At 34.4% G+C, this 13,382-nt stretch overlaps 2 protein-coding genes across 3 annotated transcripts; both read left to right on the forward strand.

Moving 5' to 3' along the window:
- The first annotated feature begins 7,106 nt into the window (after positions 1 to 7,106).
- On the forward strand, positions 7,107 to 12,817 carry LOC105169506 (protein kinase STUNTED). 2 transcript variants are annotated; one of them, XM_088882483.1, is made up of 10 exons: positions 7,107 to 7,482; positions 7,740 to 7,819; positions 8,386 to 9,148; positions 9,243 to 9,491; positions 9,587 to 9,747; positions 9,829 to 9,908; positions 9,981 to 10,128; positions 10,214 to 10,363; positions 10,456 to 10,666; positions 12,678 to 12,817. In XM_088882483.1, the coding sequence occupies exons 1-10, from the start codon at positions 7,269 to 7,271 to the stop codon at positions 12,737 to 12,739; spliced, it is 2,118 nt and encodes a 705-aa protein (XP_088738609.1). In that variant the 5' UTR covers positions 7,107 to 7,268; the 3' UTR covers positions 12,740 to 12,817. The 2 variants fall into 2 exon arrangements, with proteins under 2 accessions (XP_088738609.1, XP_088738612.1); XM_088882486.1 differs by lacking the exon at positions 12,678 to 12,817 and having other exon boundaries at positions 10,456 to 11,032.
- LOC148789520 (uncharacterized) lies at positions 12,696 to 13,240 on the forward strand. Its single transcript, XM_088882490.1, has one exon. It carries the CDS (start codon positions 12,696 to 12,698, stop codon positions 12,996 to 12,998), a length of 303 nt encoding a protein of 100 aa, XP_088738616.1. The 3' UTR covers positions 12,999 to 13,240.
- The last annotated feature ends 142 nt before the right edge of the window (positions 13,241 to 13,382 follow it).

Consider the following 13,382-nt stretch of genomic DNA (forward strand, 5'->3'; position numbering starts at 1 on the left):
ATAATTAAACTTATACTTTATAAAGTTTTAGAATTATTAAAGTATATATGTCTCTAGTCTTGATATTAAATAATTCAAGGACAATAATATTGATACAAGTTCAGATAATACTAATATTATTCAAACTCATAATTCCCTTTTTTTTTTAATTTGTCAAAATAAACAGCACGCCTAACTTTTCAAGAATCGGGAGTATAATTTAAATAATTTTATGCATGATTTTAATTAAGAAGACTATATATATATATATGTGTGTGTGTAGCATGTCATATGATAATAAATTTATATAATTAAAATTTAAAAAAAAAAAGAAAGAGGAAAATGCTAATTTACTCAATTGATACATGATGGTAGAGATGGATGAAGGGCAGTGAAGTAATCCATAGCTTCAAGTTTGGTTCACTGGACCACAAATATTGTACAAACTTCAATTTCAAAACATTTATGTAAAAATATACCGTACATTATACTATTGACTTTGGTCGGCCCTTCTCACCAACTTTCTCATAAAATATGCTATTTCTTTTATTTTATTTTATTTTATTTCACATGAGAGCTTTTTAAGTATACCTAATTATATTCACCAGCTTCTCACGTGCAGGTCCTTTTTTGTTGTAAGGTCTGAGGGGTACTTTAGGAATGGCACTTTTGGTTCATTTTGATTTTAATTTTGCAATTTAGAATAGTTATTTAGATAAAATAGTATATTTGGTTCAATTTTACGGAAAAAAAAGGGTTCATATATTATGTGGCTTTTTTCAATTGAAATTGTTATTTTTTTTGACAGAAATTGAATCAGATGTTCTATTTAAAAAAAAATAAAAATTATCGTAACTAGTATAAATATAAATAGCAAGAATGCGATGTCTAAGTATTCATTATTATTATTATTTTAATTTTGCTGATATGTAATATGCGTTTAAAAGAATCAATTAAATAGATAATCAATACTAATTTTCCTTATTACACTGATAATTTCAAAAGATTTGATCATTTGACGACCAGCATGAAACAAATTATGAACATAACTAATTTGTTTCGAGGATATAAAATTAACTTTGTTGCAATATTTATTTAAATTTAATATAAATTTGTCGTATAATTAATTCCGCGATGAATTGGAATTGTTGATTGATGTTGTGCTGGCGGCCGGATCTTGTAACCTGCATTTAGAAACCCTAAATTTAAATTTTTAATTTTTAAATTCATCAATTCAAATGCACTGAGTATGAAGAAACTTGAAGACTTACTTCCACATCTTGTACCACGGATCGGTATTCCGCAATGCCTTGCCATATTCACCACCTTTTCAGGCCTAAATATCCTTGCTATATCCGGTACCCACAAAATCATGCAGAAGAGTGAAATGTCCACCTTTCGAGCACTCGTGCAGCAGTTTGTGCTAGGTTTCCAGAACCTAGGCGTGTACTTGTTCATATACATCGAGCATTGCTTAAGAAAATCGACCATGTCGATCCATTGCTGTTTAAAGGCCAACGACGGAGGAGGAGGGTACTGGCCGAAGGCCGAGCGAACATCAATGACTATTATAAGAAGGATCAGCACCACCCCAGTACGGTTGCTGAGAAGGGCCATGTCTTCTCCCTAATGGCCTCAAAGATCTGCACATGCATGCCTCTATCTATAGGCAATGCGGAAAGAATCAACATTGCCAATTTTTGCATCAATACTCTTGCAATTAAACTTATGGGTGGAGAAATGTTATCTATACGTTTCTACGGGATTGGGTTTAAAGTAATAGTGTTTTTCGTGGAAAGATAAATTAAATGTCGATTTGAATGCTTTGTACGAGGTTTTGAAATTTTGAATTTTTAATGTTTTTATTTTGTTTATTGTATGTGTACTGATTATATTACATTGAATAGTTGTGATTATTTCGTTGAAAATGTGGCATTCTTTTTAGATGAAAATGAATAATCATATTATTAGATGTATTAATATGCCACGGAATAATTAAATAAATCACCAAATACTAATAAAATCAATCAATTTTAAGCTCTCATAATAATCGAACGTTTGAGTTTGGGCCAAGATTTATTGGGCTTTCGATGGCTAAATTCAATGGGTCGAGACACTTAAGGCCCTTTTCATGTCCGCCTGTGGGCTTCCTTTGGCCCACAAGCACTTAGAAAAATTACACTGAATTAGCTGTCGTGAAGCTTAACTGCACATTATCAGACCATGAACTCGTAAAGGACGATAAAATACAGTAACATGACTTGACATGAACTCCCGTAGTGCTAAAATCGTGCAATTATTACAAACTTTTGTTTTCTACTTTTTGTTAATTGGATAAGTTAAAAGATTCTATTTCATGGGGAAAAGCGTATTTCTCATATATATAATTACAATTTACAAGTAATGATGCGGATACGTTATATTTATTGATAAAATAATCAAATACCCTTAAAAAATAAAAACGTCACTCATAAACAAAGACTCGCGTTATCCATTCTCGGGTTGGGTAATCTGACTTGACGACCTGACATCCGATTCGACAATTACCTGACAACTCCAAATTGAAGATCACGCCAAGCGGCTTAGATATTATTTTCACAACCAATAGTTAATACTTTCATCCAATTTCAAACTGATTTAAACATTGAAAAATAAAATATCAATCAAGCCTAAGGATATTTTCTTTCTTCATATTTATTTGATATTTCATAATCAAAGATGTGTGTGTCTTAAACTCAGAGAGTCCCCTTCTTGTCGTTTTAATTCCCACCCCCAAGATTAAGGTGGTCTGCTCAGTCCCCTACTAGCAATTGCACATGCTGCAAAAAATTAAAGAGGAGGAAAAACAGCGAACAAAACGACACACCACACATGGGGTTTGTTTGCTAAGTGACGTATAACGTGAATGTGGTCGAATAGTCAAAACTCAAAAATAGCAACTGTTTTTCCTCCATCTTTTTTTTATTATTGCTAAGGTAATATGTTGTCTTGTGCACATTGGCTGGTGCCATAATCATTTTCTTTCTTTCTGTTCGAGTGTGGGGTTTGTCCTAACATTACATTTAAATTTAAGAATTAAGATAATATTATAGTTTTTGTAAGTTTTTACAAGCTACCAAATATAAGTAGTGGTGATGGAGCAGAAGTAATAAATTTGACGACTAGTCCGATACCCTCAAAATGAAAAAATTAATTAAAGTCTGTTGAAAAACAAAAAAAATTTAAGAAAACGTTCAGAAAGTGACCGAATCAATGGAATTTCGTGATAAACTGTAGCCCCTCACGATAATAATCGTACGGGGTTCAATTTTTCTTAAATGGAAAGATGATGCACGCATAGGTAGATCACCCTGTAATTCCTCTCGAATCGAAATCTAAGGCCGTTTGAGGTTCTATCATCAAACCACACACTTCAAGCATTATACTGAAGAGAGCGTGGATCTGGTGTCCTATCCTCTTGGATGTTCCACACCACCATCTTAGACTTCCAGCTTTTGACTTATCAGAATCCAAACACTGCCAAATTACGAAACCGTCCCAATAAAAATCGACTTTAAACAATTACAGAGATAGGAGTGCTTTGCGGACGACGCAAATCTTGTGTCGCATGGTTAACTTATTTATAATTTTTCATACATTTAAATTTAGTTTTTTGTTCTGAAGATATGAATAGTTATTGGTGGACCAGTTTTTTGTTCTGAATCATATTATACTATATATTGAACGAAATCACTTTTCTGATGTCTTTTTTATTTTTGATCTGCTTTTGTTTTCTTTTTCTTTTTAACTCATTAACTTCCACATTTTTCCATCTATTTATCTAAAAGTAGTAAAAAATATTTTTTAAAATAATTATTTATTTTTAAATAATATTTTTTTCTTTCTCCTACTTTAAATATGCCCTTTTAGAATTATTTATTTTTATCATAATAAGGAATATTGTGGAGAAGCATGTGGATGTGGTGGGAAAATGGTTCACTAGGAAACCGACCATTACGTGGCCCATGCCATCAATGGGACCCATTATCCTCATGCAACTCCAAATCAATGCTCAATTCAGAAGGATTTCATGGGTCCCATGTTCCTTTATTCCTTTCTTTTTTCTTTTTTTTTTCCAATTTTTAATTCATGAAAATATATATTGGGTTTGTGTGTATAATTCATATTTTTTGCTATATTTAATTAATTAATTAATTAAAAGAAACGAAGCTTGATTAGTAAATCTTGGAGCCCGAGATTTCAGAGCACAAATGACATATATGGTTAGGCTTGTTTGGGTGGTTTTCGACTTTAATTTTTAATTTTTTCAAAATAATAAAAACATATTTTATAAACATGTAATTTTTGAAACATTTATATCTGGTTCTTATGTCTCAAAAAATTAATCGTTAAAAAACCACATAGTATATGTCTAAGTGATCGATCTTATAAAGAGCTCTTCGGAACAAGTCGTCCCTCGATTTTGATTTTTGTTCTTACACAATATATACGAAGATTATTGTGATCATATTTTCATTAATTTTTTAAGGTTATTTTCATATTTGCAAAATTATTCAAAGAAAATGTCTTATTCAATCTTAAGTGGGCGTTTGGCGGAACTTATTTATAAAATCTTAAAAGGTCATATATTTAAAAATATTTTTTGAGATTATGAGACGTTAATTCTTATATAAAAAGAAGCCATTGAAATGTTTGGATAAAATAAGACTACGGAGTTTAACAATTGTAATATTTTACTGAGGACAACTTTTTAATTAATTTAAAAAAAAATTGAAATCTCCTCAATACATGCAAAAAGTGTGAAGTGAGATATCTCACATAATAATCATAATACAAGTTTGAGTGCACAAACTATGAAAAAAGAGAAAGAGAAATTAAGTTTAAGTAGAGTAAGATGCCTTACTTTTATGTCACTTATGCTTTGTGAAAAACCTTTCTAACAACTCCTCTCAAAAGAATAAAGTTACATAAGAAAGGCAAAGGAATGAGTAGAGAAAATAGCCAAGAATAAGAATCACTTCTCCTCTATGCATACTTCAACATGGTCTTCAGTTCTTCGCTAAAATTAAGAGCGTTTGAAACGAAAAAAATGGGCAAAAGCTGAAATGGTCAGTATACTGACTTCAGGGTATTTATTATTTTTATTAAGTAGAGAGCTGCAAAAGTTAATCAGTGGAGAGAAATTTATAGCTTTTGACTTAAAAGAACTTAGTTCAAACAGTATAAGTTATAAATCACAAATACTCGTTTTAACTTATTTTCAGTAAAAATATACTTAAATGCCCCTTAAATATTTTAGGGGTTGCCACTATATTATTCTTTGAAAAGGGCATCATTGTCATTACTTTTTGAACATCACTTTTATCATAGGTGTGATTGATTAGGATTGCTTTTTACTCTACTTTTGCTTCTTAATAATCCTTCTAGGTAATTGCTTTTGCCCACTTTATGACCTTGTCATAATGTGTTTTAGTTAATATGAACTATGCTTTAGAGAATTAAATAAAATAAAATTAAAAGTTGAATAGGATCTCTTCGTTTATTTTATCGTATTTTACCGTAATCTATCCATATTCATATATTCGACTACATGCAACATAAACTGCATTATTCAGATAATGTTTGTTGGGAAAGAACATTCCCTGAAACGCTTTTCCACTTAGGTTTTGCGAACAATTCTTTTTCTTTTTCTTTTTTAAATTAAACTTGATTGAATCGAATCAATTAAAGAGCAATACATTTATTATGCGATTGATCATTTTTTCTAAACTATACACCAATCACACTATAAAATATATTATATTTTTTATACAATTAATTCAGATTCAATTATATTCGATCTGAGTTGGGTGGATTAACTGCATTGTCCAATCAACATTGGGGAAAGAACATTTTGTATGGACCAAGCAGTGGTGCCGCAACGCTCCAAGTGTCGTGTCTCATCATCGTGCCTAAATTATTTGCATTGAGAGAATATTTCATGGTAATGTTTGTTATGTGTAAAAATTCAATAAAGATTAATGTCCAAATAGTTAGTACATAAAACATAAATGCTCCAACTTAAATACGTAGGAGTCAGAGAGTGAATGAAATTAAAATTAGGGTTAGGCACAGCATTAAATGGTACATGAGACCATCCTAAGTAAGTCTTGGACCATATACTACCTATACAATTATTGTCATTTTTATTGTTCAAAGTTGAATTGGTAAATTGCCTAACCGATTGATACATGTTAATGACCATAAATTTTATTAATATCATTTGACTTTCATGTTTCACTCCTTTCCCTTTATTTCTCATCTTTTTCAATGAATTTCATCATCAAATTTACTTCATACTTAGTAAAAAGAGTTGAACAATGTCTCTTTAGGAAACCAATACCATTTACTAATTCTTATAGTTCTTGATTTTTTATTTTTTTTGTACTTTTATTTGATTTCCTTTCCTTTCTTTTCCCCCAAAAAAAATTAATTGTCTTTTTAAGTAAAATTCATAAAAAGAAAAAATATAAAAGTTATTTCGTTCCGACTCATTTCGATCATAATTTTTTTTCCATGTTTTAAACTTAGAAGCTTATTTTTTTTATTTATTCTTGATATTATTTTTTAAAAGGGTTAAAATGTAGCAAACCCTGTTATAAAAATAATAATAATAGCGGAAACCTTTTTTAAAAAGAATTAAAAATGCAAGCAACTTCGAAAAAAACTAGCAATTGACCCTCTTGTATTTTTGAAAATGCAACAATTTATCCTCCTGTAGTTTTTAAAATGAAGCAATTTATTTCCCTAAATAGTGGGCAAATTACTTTATTTTAATTAATATAGGAGGATAAATTATTATTTTTTTTATAAAAATATAATCTACTCGTTTGGAATAAATTGCATTAAATACATTCAAAATATGTATATTAGATATAACATTTGAAAAAACAATAGTTTAAGAAATATCTTCACAAATGGAAACGAGACATCACTGCCTCCCAACGGTTCGAATTCGAGATCACACTGAACTCCGGAAGTCCGGAGAACAGCCAATAACTAGCCAACGTAATTACGTAATATCAATGTAAAATTCTTTTTTTTTAAAAAAATAATATTGGTGTGGAGGTTCGTTATTATATATTTACCAAACCCACAAAAAGGGAATGAGTGGCCTAGAGAGAGAAAGTAATGCCTCTGCTTTAACACTTTACAGAGACTTAGACAGAGAAGAGAGAGAGAGAGAGAGAGCGTGGTGTTTCACAGCGGAAACGGCGTCTTCTGTTGGTTGATCGGTCATCTGTGCGAGAATGAGACTGGCAGCAGATGATACTGGAGTTGCGGAGGGTAGTGGTGAAGAGAGCACCGCGGCCGCCGTTACTGTCGGGGATGACGGAGGCGCGGTGGTGGTGGTTGGAATGAAGATGGACTCGCGGAGTAGAGAGTTGCTGACATGGGCGCTAGTGAAGGTGGCGCAGAGCGGGGATCGTGTGGTTGCTCTACACATCCTCGATCCTAACGCTGGTGAGCAATTTCACGCTCTCACAAGCTCTGATAATTATGCGCGCGGCCGCAGTGTTTTTATTGCTTCTCACTTTATGGGTTGTGTGGAATTCGAGGTCTTTTTTGTTTTCTCTTGTGTGGAAATGCAAAATTAGTGTGTCACCAGACACCAGTCACAGAGTGACAATCTGAAATCTCCAACTGCTTAGACAATTTGAAATTCTGAGTTTGTTATTTAGATTCTGATTAGTTCTTCTTTGTGATCTTTTGTGGAGCAGATAAATCGACTCTGCTTGCGCTGGTCAAGACTTTTGATTCGGTGTTGGCTGCTTATGAAGGCTTCTGCAACCTAAAAGAGGTATTTATGATATTCTCCTATTACGCATTACATGATTTCTTTTTTATTTGGATTTCTTCGAAAAACATTAGAATCTCGATGTGCATAAAATTTCTTATTTCCAGAATTTTTTTTGCTACAATTTCTTTAATTTAAATGTTTGTCTTTGGTTTGAACAAATTCTTCCTTTTCGCCCTTTTACTTTCTCGTTCCAGAACTTCTCGTTGATCTTAATTACTTTCATTTTTCTGCTCCTTAAAGGCAATGCATTTAGTACTTGAGCCACCACTGTGTTTTTTCCTTTATTGCTTCATCTTTTATTTCATTCTTTTCATTTGGTGGTGGTGGAGGCAGTTTTACCTTGTGGATCTACAACCAACTGGAACTCCTAAATTTTCTAGAGGTCCGAAGTTCCAACTGATCTAGAATTCTAGATGTTTGGACTTTTTGAGATTTTTTTCACCTCTTGTCTGTCTTCCATTATTTTTTGGTGCAAAGCATGAGGGAACTAGAAGTTTATTATTCTAGCTCGGGAGCATTTTTATGTCCTATTTAGTGGACTTAATAAAATCAGCGAATTTATGCAGGTGGATTTAAAGCTTAAGGTCTGTAAAGGATCTCCAGTACGTAAGATCCTAACCCAGGAGGCAAAATCATGTGGTGCAACGAGTTTAATTCTTGGTGCTTCAGGAGTCCATCACAAAATTAGATCAAGGATCTCTGTTGCCAAGTATTGTGCCAAGAATCTACAAAAGAATGTGTCAGTGATGTGTGTTGATAATGGAAAGATTTTATTCCAAAGAGACTCAAATGCTTCCAAAGTCTCGTTGTTTGGAAGTCTTGATGTGTCAGGATCGAGAATGAAAAGGAGGAAGACATTGCCCAAAAGCCCGTTAAGTCTACCACCAGCCCGAGTTTTATCATCATCAAGCAATGGAAGTGAGGATACTTCAATGGCTCTGGTACCCTTAAGAACTCAAAAGTTGCCCGAATCCAAGTCAGGATGGGCAGTATTGCGCAGTGTGTTTCTACACAAGCGAAGAGTAACTGAAACGTCATCTCCTAAGAAATCATCATTGGTTCAGTGGATATTAAAACTACCGAGTCGACAATCCTTTGCAATTATTTATCCTGATCAGAAACAGATTACCACACCTGATAGGGATGACTGTCATTTAGATTTGGACCCCGAGAATGGTGCTATTGTCCTGTACTCAGCTGAGACTAATTCTACTTATTCATCCAACATTTTCCTGGAAGAACTCAAGGCTCTTGGGGAGAAGTACTCTACGACATGCCAATTGTTTAGCTACCAGGATCTCTTGTCAGCAACAAATAACTTCCTACCTGGTTTGTTCTCATATAAGTCTTCACTCCATTAGTTCTCAGCTCCTTTTTTCTCTTTTTTTTTAATGTCTCATTCACTAATCTTGAATATTTTCAGAAAATTTAATTGGAATGGGTGGAAGCAGCCGAGTTTATCGGGGCTGTTTACCAGGAGGCAGGGAATTAGCAGTGAAAATTCTAAAACCGTCAGAGGATGTACTGAAGCAGTTCGTTTCTGAAATCGAAATTATTACGTCTTTGCATCACAAAAACATTATATCTTTACTTGGTTTTGGTTTTGAGGAGGACAAATTACTTTTGGTTTATAACCTTTTATCCAGAGGAAGCCTGGAAGAGAATCTCCATGGTGAGTATATTATGGTTCGTCCTGCTTCTTATGTGGATTCCTTCATTGGCATCACTTTCAATGGCATGTCTTTTGATCTCTACCTTCTGAATTAGGTACACAGAAGTCTGAAAATTTGTTTGGTTGGGAAGAGAGATATAAGGTTGCTTTGGGAGTTGTTGAGGCGCTGGACCATTTGCACAATACAGCTGACTCAATTATACATAGAGATGTAAAATCTTCAAATATCCTTCTTTCAGACAATTTTGAGCCACAGGTATTTTGTAATTCAACTATTCATCATTGACTGACTTCTGTGTACTATAAACTGTGCTAATGCTAATTTTGGGCCTTACAGCTGTCAGATTTTGGTCTTGCTGCATGGGCTTCAAGTTGTTCGCATCATATGAGTGCCTCAGATGTTGCTGGTACATTCGGGTTAGTGTTGTATCCTCACTTTCATCGATAGTCATTGGCAAATCATTGCATAACAGTTTTGTTTTTGCACAGCTACTTGGCCCCAGAGTACTTTATGCACGGGAAACTAAATGAAAAAATTGATGTCTATGCATTTGGCGTTGTACTCCTGGAGCTGTTATCTGGTAGAAAGCCAATTGATAATGGATTTCCAAATGGCCAGGAAAGCTTGGTGATGTGGGTAAGTATCTTGCTTCTCAATTCCAAATTTAATGTTTAGTAATTCCTTTTCCGTGGAAAGTGCTAAAACTGTTACATTGTTTCAGGCAAAACACATTTTGAAGGAGGGTAAAATTTCAGAGCTGCAAGATCCAAAGTTGGTTAATGCTTGTAACTGGGATCAATTTGAGAAAATGGTCTTAGCTGCAACCTTGTGTATCAGACTTGAACCTCAATCTCGTCCTGAAACTAGCCTTGTAAGCAATTTTATTAGCTTAATTTTTCTGTTGAAAATAGTGATGTGTTCCTCTAGTTAATTAAACTATTTCATCTCTTCTACACAAAACAGGTTCTAAAACTCCTTCGTGGGGATCCAGAAGTTGTGGAGTGGGCTAGGCAGGAAACTGAGACTTCTGAAGACCTCTTCAACGTTATCAACGGTGAACAATCTGCAACAAACATCCAATCCTTCATCAATCTTGCGTTGCTTAATTTGGACGATGATTCTGCCTCTAATAGCAGCACTGAGCAGAATCTCTCGGTGGAGGATTACTTGGGAGGTAGATGGAGCCGTTCGTCAAGCTTCGACTAAATAGTTTCCATAAATTCTCTCATGGCTAGAGTGTGTACATACCTCTAGAGCCTTTATTTGTTTGCATATTACAAGGTCTTGGATGAGAGGATCCCAATGTTCTGACCTCCTCCTCGCCTGAATGTCTACACTATACGTATAAAAGAAGGTAGCGGTGTCACGATTCCTGGTGGTCGCATTTTTTGAGATTATTTGTTCATATAGGAAAGGTTAGCTGGTCCCCAATTCACCATCTTAGTTATCTGTATAGTAGGCAGAGGTAACTACCCATCCACTATCACAATCTTAAGTTGTGAAATGTATCATTCGCCATTGCAAGAAAATGGCTATTCTACCCCCTGATTCCCATCAAGTAAATAGCCACTCAGGTGTTCCTTTCTTGATTTTTTCTGCACAGAAGCTAGTTTATGAGTGTTTTGTTGATACAGGTGGTAGTTTCAGGTCCTTTTCTTAACCAAACAGACATCTTGGTTGTGTTCTTACAACTAATGATGGTTAACATCAAAACCTTGACTCTTACTTGTTTAGTGTTGTTTCAGACAACTGATGGTGGGAGTAGGTATTCTTTATGTATGTGTTATATATAGCATAAGACAACATTGGAATCTAAAGGGATATATCTCTACCACCGACTTTCTTTTCAGTGATTGGAATTCCTTACATAACTACTGAAATTTGTCTCCATCTTTAGCAGTCAGCAACATTGCTGTCAATTGACATCAGTAGCCAACCAGGTTTACAATCAGACACGCGAATTATAATATTTTGGTATACGTATGTGGACATTAGTTACAACTGCAGTTTTATTAAAGTTGGTGGAACATGGAAGGAAGTGGTTATTCCTGAGTAGTCGAAAGCTCGTACAGCGTCGTCAACCTTGCTCCATTCTTGCCTTGTACCCACATATTAAGACGATAAGCAGGAGAAATAAGTTGAGAACCGTACTTCATTAGGTGTTGGTCCAAAACGTCCCTAAATCCCTACTTTTAGGGTTTTAACACTTCTGCTCTCTTTCTTCGTCAAATTCTTCACTGTCTTTTTTCTACAATCACAGATTCTTTCATCCAGGTACTCAATTCTCTCTCTCTCTCTCTCTCTGAGGTACTCGAGGGATGGATGGTCTGAGAAGGCACTGATGCTATTGACCCAATGGTCGCAAGGTTGAAGATCATAAACTTTCATACGCCAACGGGCTTCAGGGATGCTTTTATTAACTTAGGTTTTCCAGTCAAGTTTCGGGTTTTCACACTTTGTGCGTTGGGCTGGTGATTCGTATATCTATCTAATAAATGTAATTCTCATGCTTGGTTTCTCCTCGTTCATCTCCATTTGGAAATCCATCTCATTGGAGTTGACGAGTCCTTGAGTAGTTGGATTAGAGGTTCAAATCTAGCATAAGATGTTTGGATTCTCCAGAACTCGAACTCTAAAATATGAGTCGGTCTTGCTTGTTGTTCCCATATGCCTGGATATATGAGTAGATTGTAGATTGAGTTCACTTTGATGATGCGCGCATTTGATTGAGATTTTCAGCATGATAAGCTTCGGTCCCTCGTTCTTATATCCTGGCACGAGTAAGCTGAATAGAACGGACAAAATTGATTTGCATTTTGCATTGGAATCTAATTTGATTTACTGTATTGTGGAATCAATAGTCTGGTTTTAACATGTATATGTTAGATTTGTGTCAAGATTTTTTAAGGTTATTGATAGAAATGAATGGTATGGTTATGAAAGAACTGAGTTGTATTCTGGAAAGGCTGCTGCATTGACGCCTATGGCAGAAGTATCTTGTGAATATCGAATTCATATTGGACATAGTACGCCCATTCATTCTCCTCCCTGCAATACAAATTGGATAATTTTCTGGTGTCCATGTAAAAGTAAAGAAAATATTAACTGATTCGATTTGAATATTTTTATAAGGTTGTTGCTTAGTGATGAGACATGTGAATCATAATTTGTTATTCATGTATCAGTGAGAGACAGGACAAAGAATGGCAAGCCCTCCAGAAGAAGAATACATTGGGCAAGCTGCTGATGGCCATCAAGAAGGAAGCCCTGTGGCTGCCGGGTGGACAGGGAAAATAGAAGAGCAGTATCGCAAAATCAAAGAACATGCAGAAACCTACCCATATGTGTGGGGTTCATATATCCTTGTATATGGAGGATTTGGTCTGTGGTTGACCTACAGGTGGAGAAAGCTTCGTAGAACTGAAGATAGAGTTCAAGTTCTTAAAGAAAGACTACGCAAAATTGTTGAAGCTGAACAGTCTACTAAGTTGGCAACGAAGTCTTAGCTTGCAACCAAGTTAGGCGGGACAGAACTTTGCCTATGTTGTTCCAATGGAAATGATAAAATTTAGTTCAAAGTGAAAGGATGATGTTCCTAAAAGAGGAAGGGTGTAGGTTATATTATATTTGATTATTTCTGAATAAATGTTATAAGGAAAATTGCTATGCTGAATTTGTTTGTGTTAATTCCACCACCTGTAGCTACCAAAAATTTGTGGTATAGAATTCAGGTAACATTTATTATCCATATGCTCTTTCTTGACATTTCAATTTTGAAACTTCTATTCTTTTGTGAGGTCTAAGAGTAAGATTTCATTTTTGTCAAATTAACTGACTTTTCAAAAATTATCTAGTCAATTAAAGTGATATTTTGCCCTTAATCACTAAAT

Source organism: Sesamum indicum, linkage group LG1 (genome assembly GCF_026168435.1).
Source record: "Sesamum indicum cultivar Baizhima isolate 11 linkage group LG1, ASM2616843v1, whole genome shotgun sequence".
Classification (NCBI taxonomy): domain Eukaryota; kingdom Viridiplantae; phylum Streptophyta; class Magnoliopsida; order Lamiales; family Pedaliaceae; genus Sesamum; species Sesamum indicum.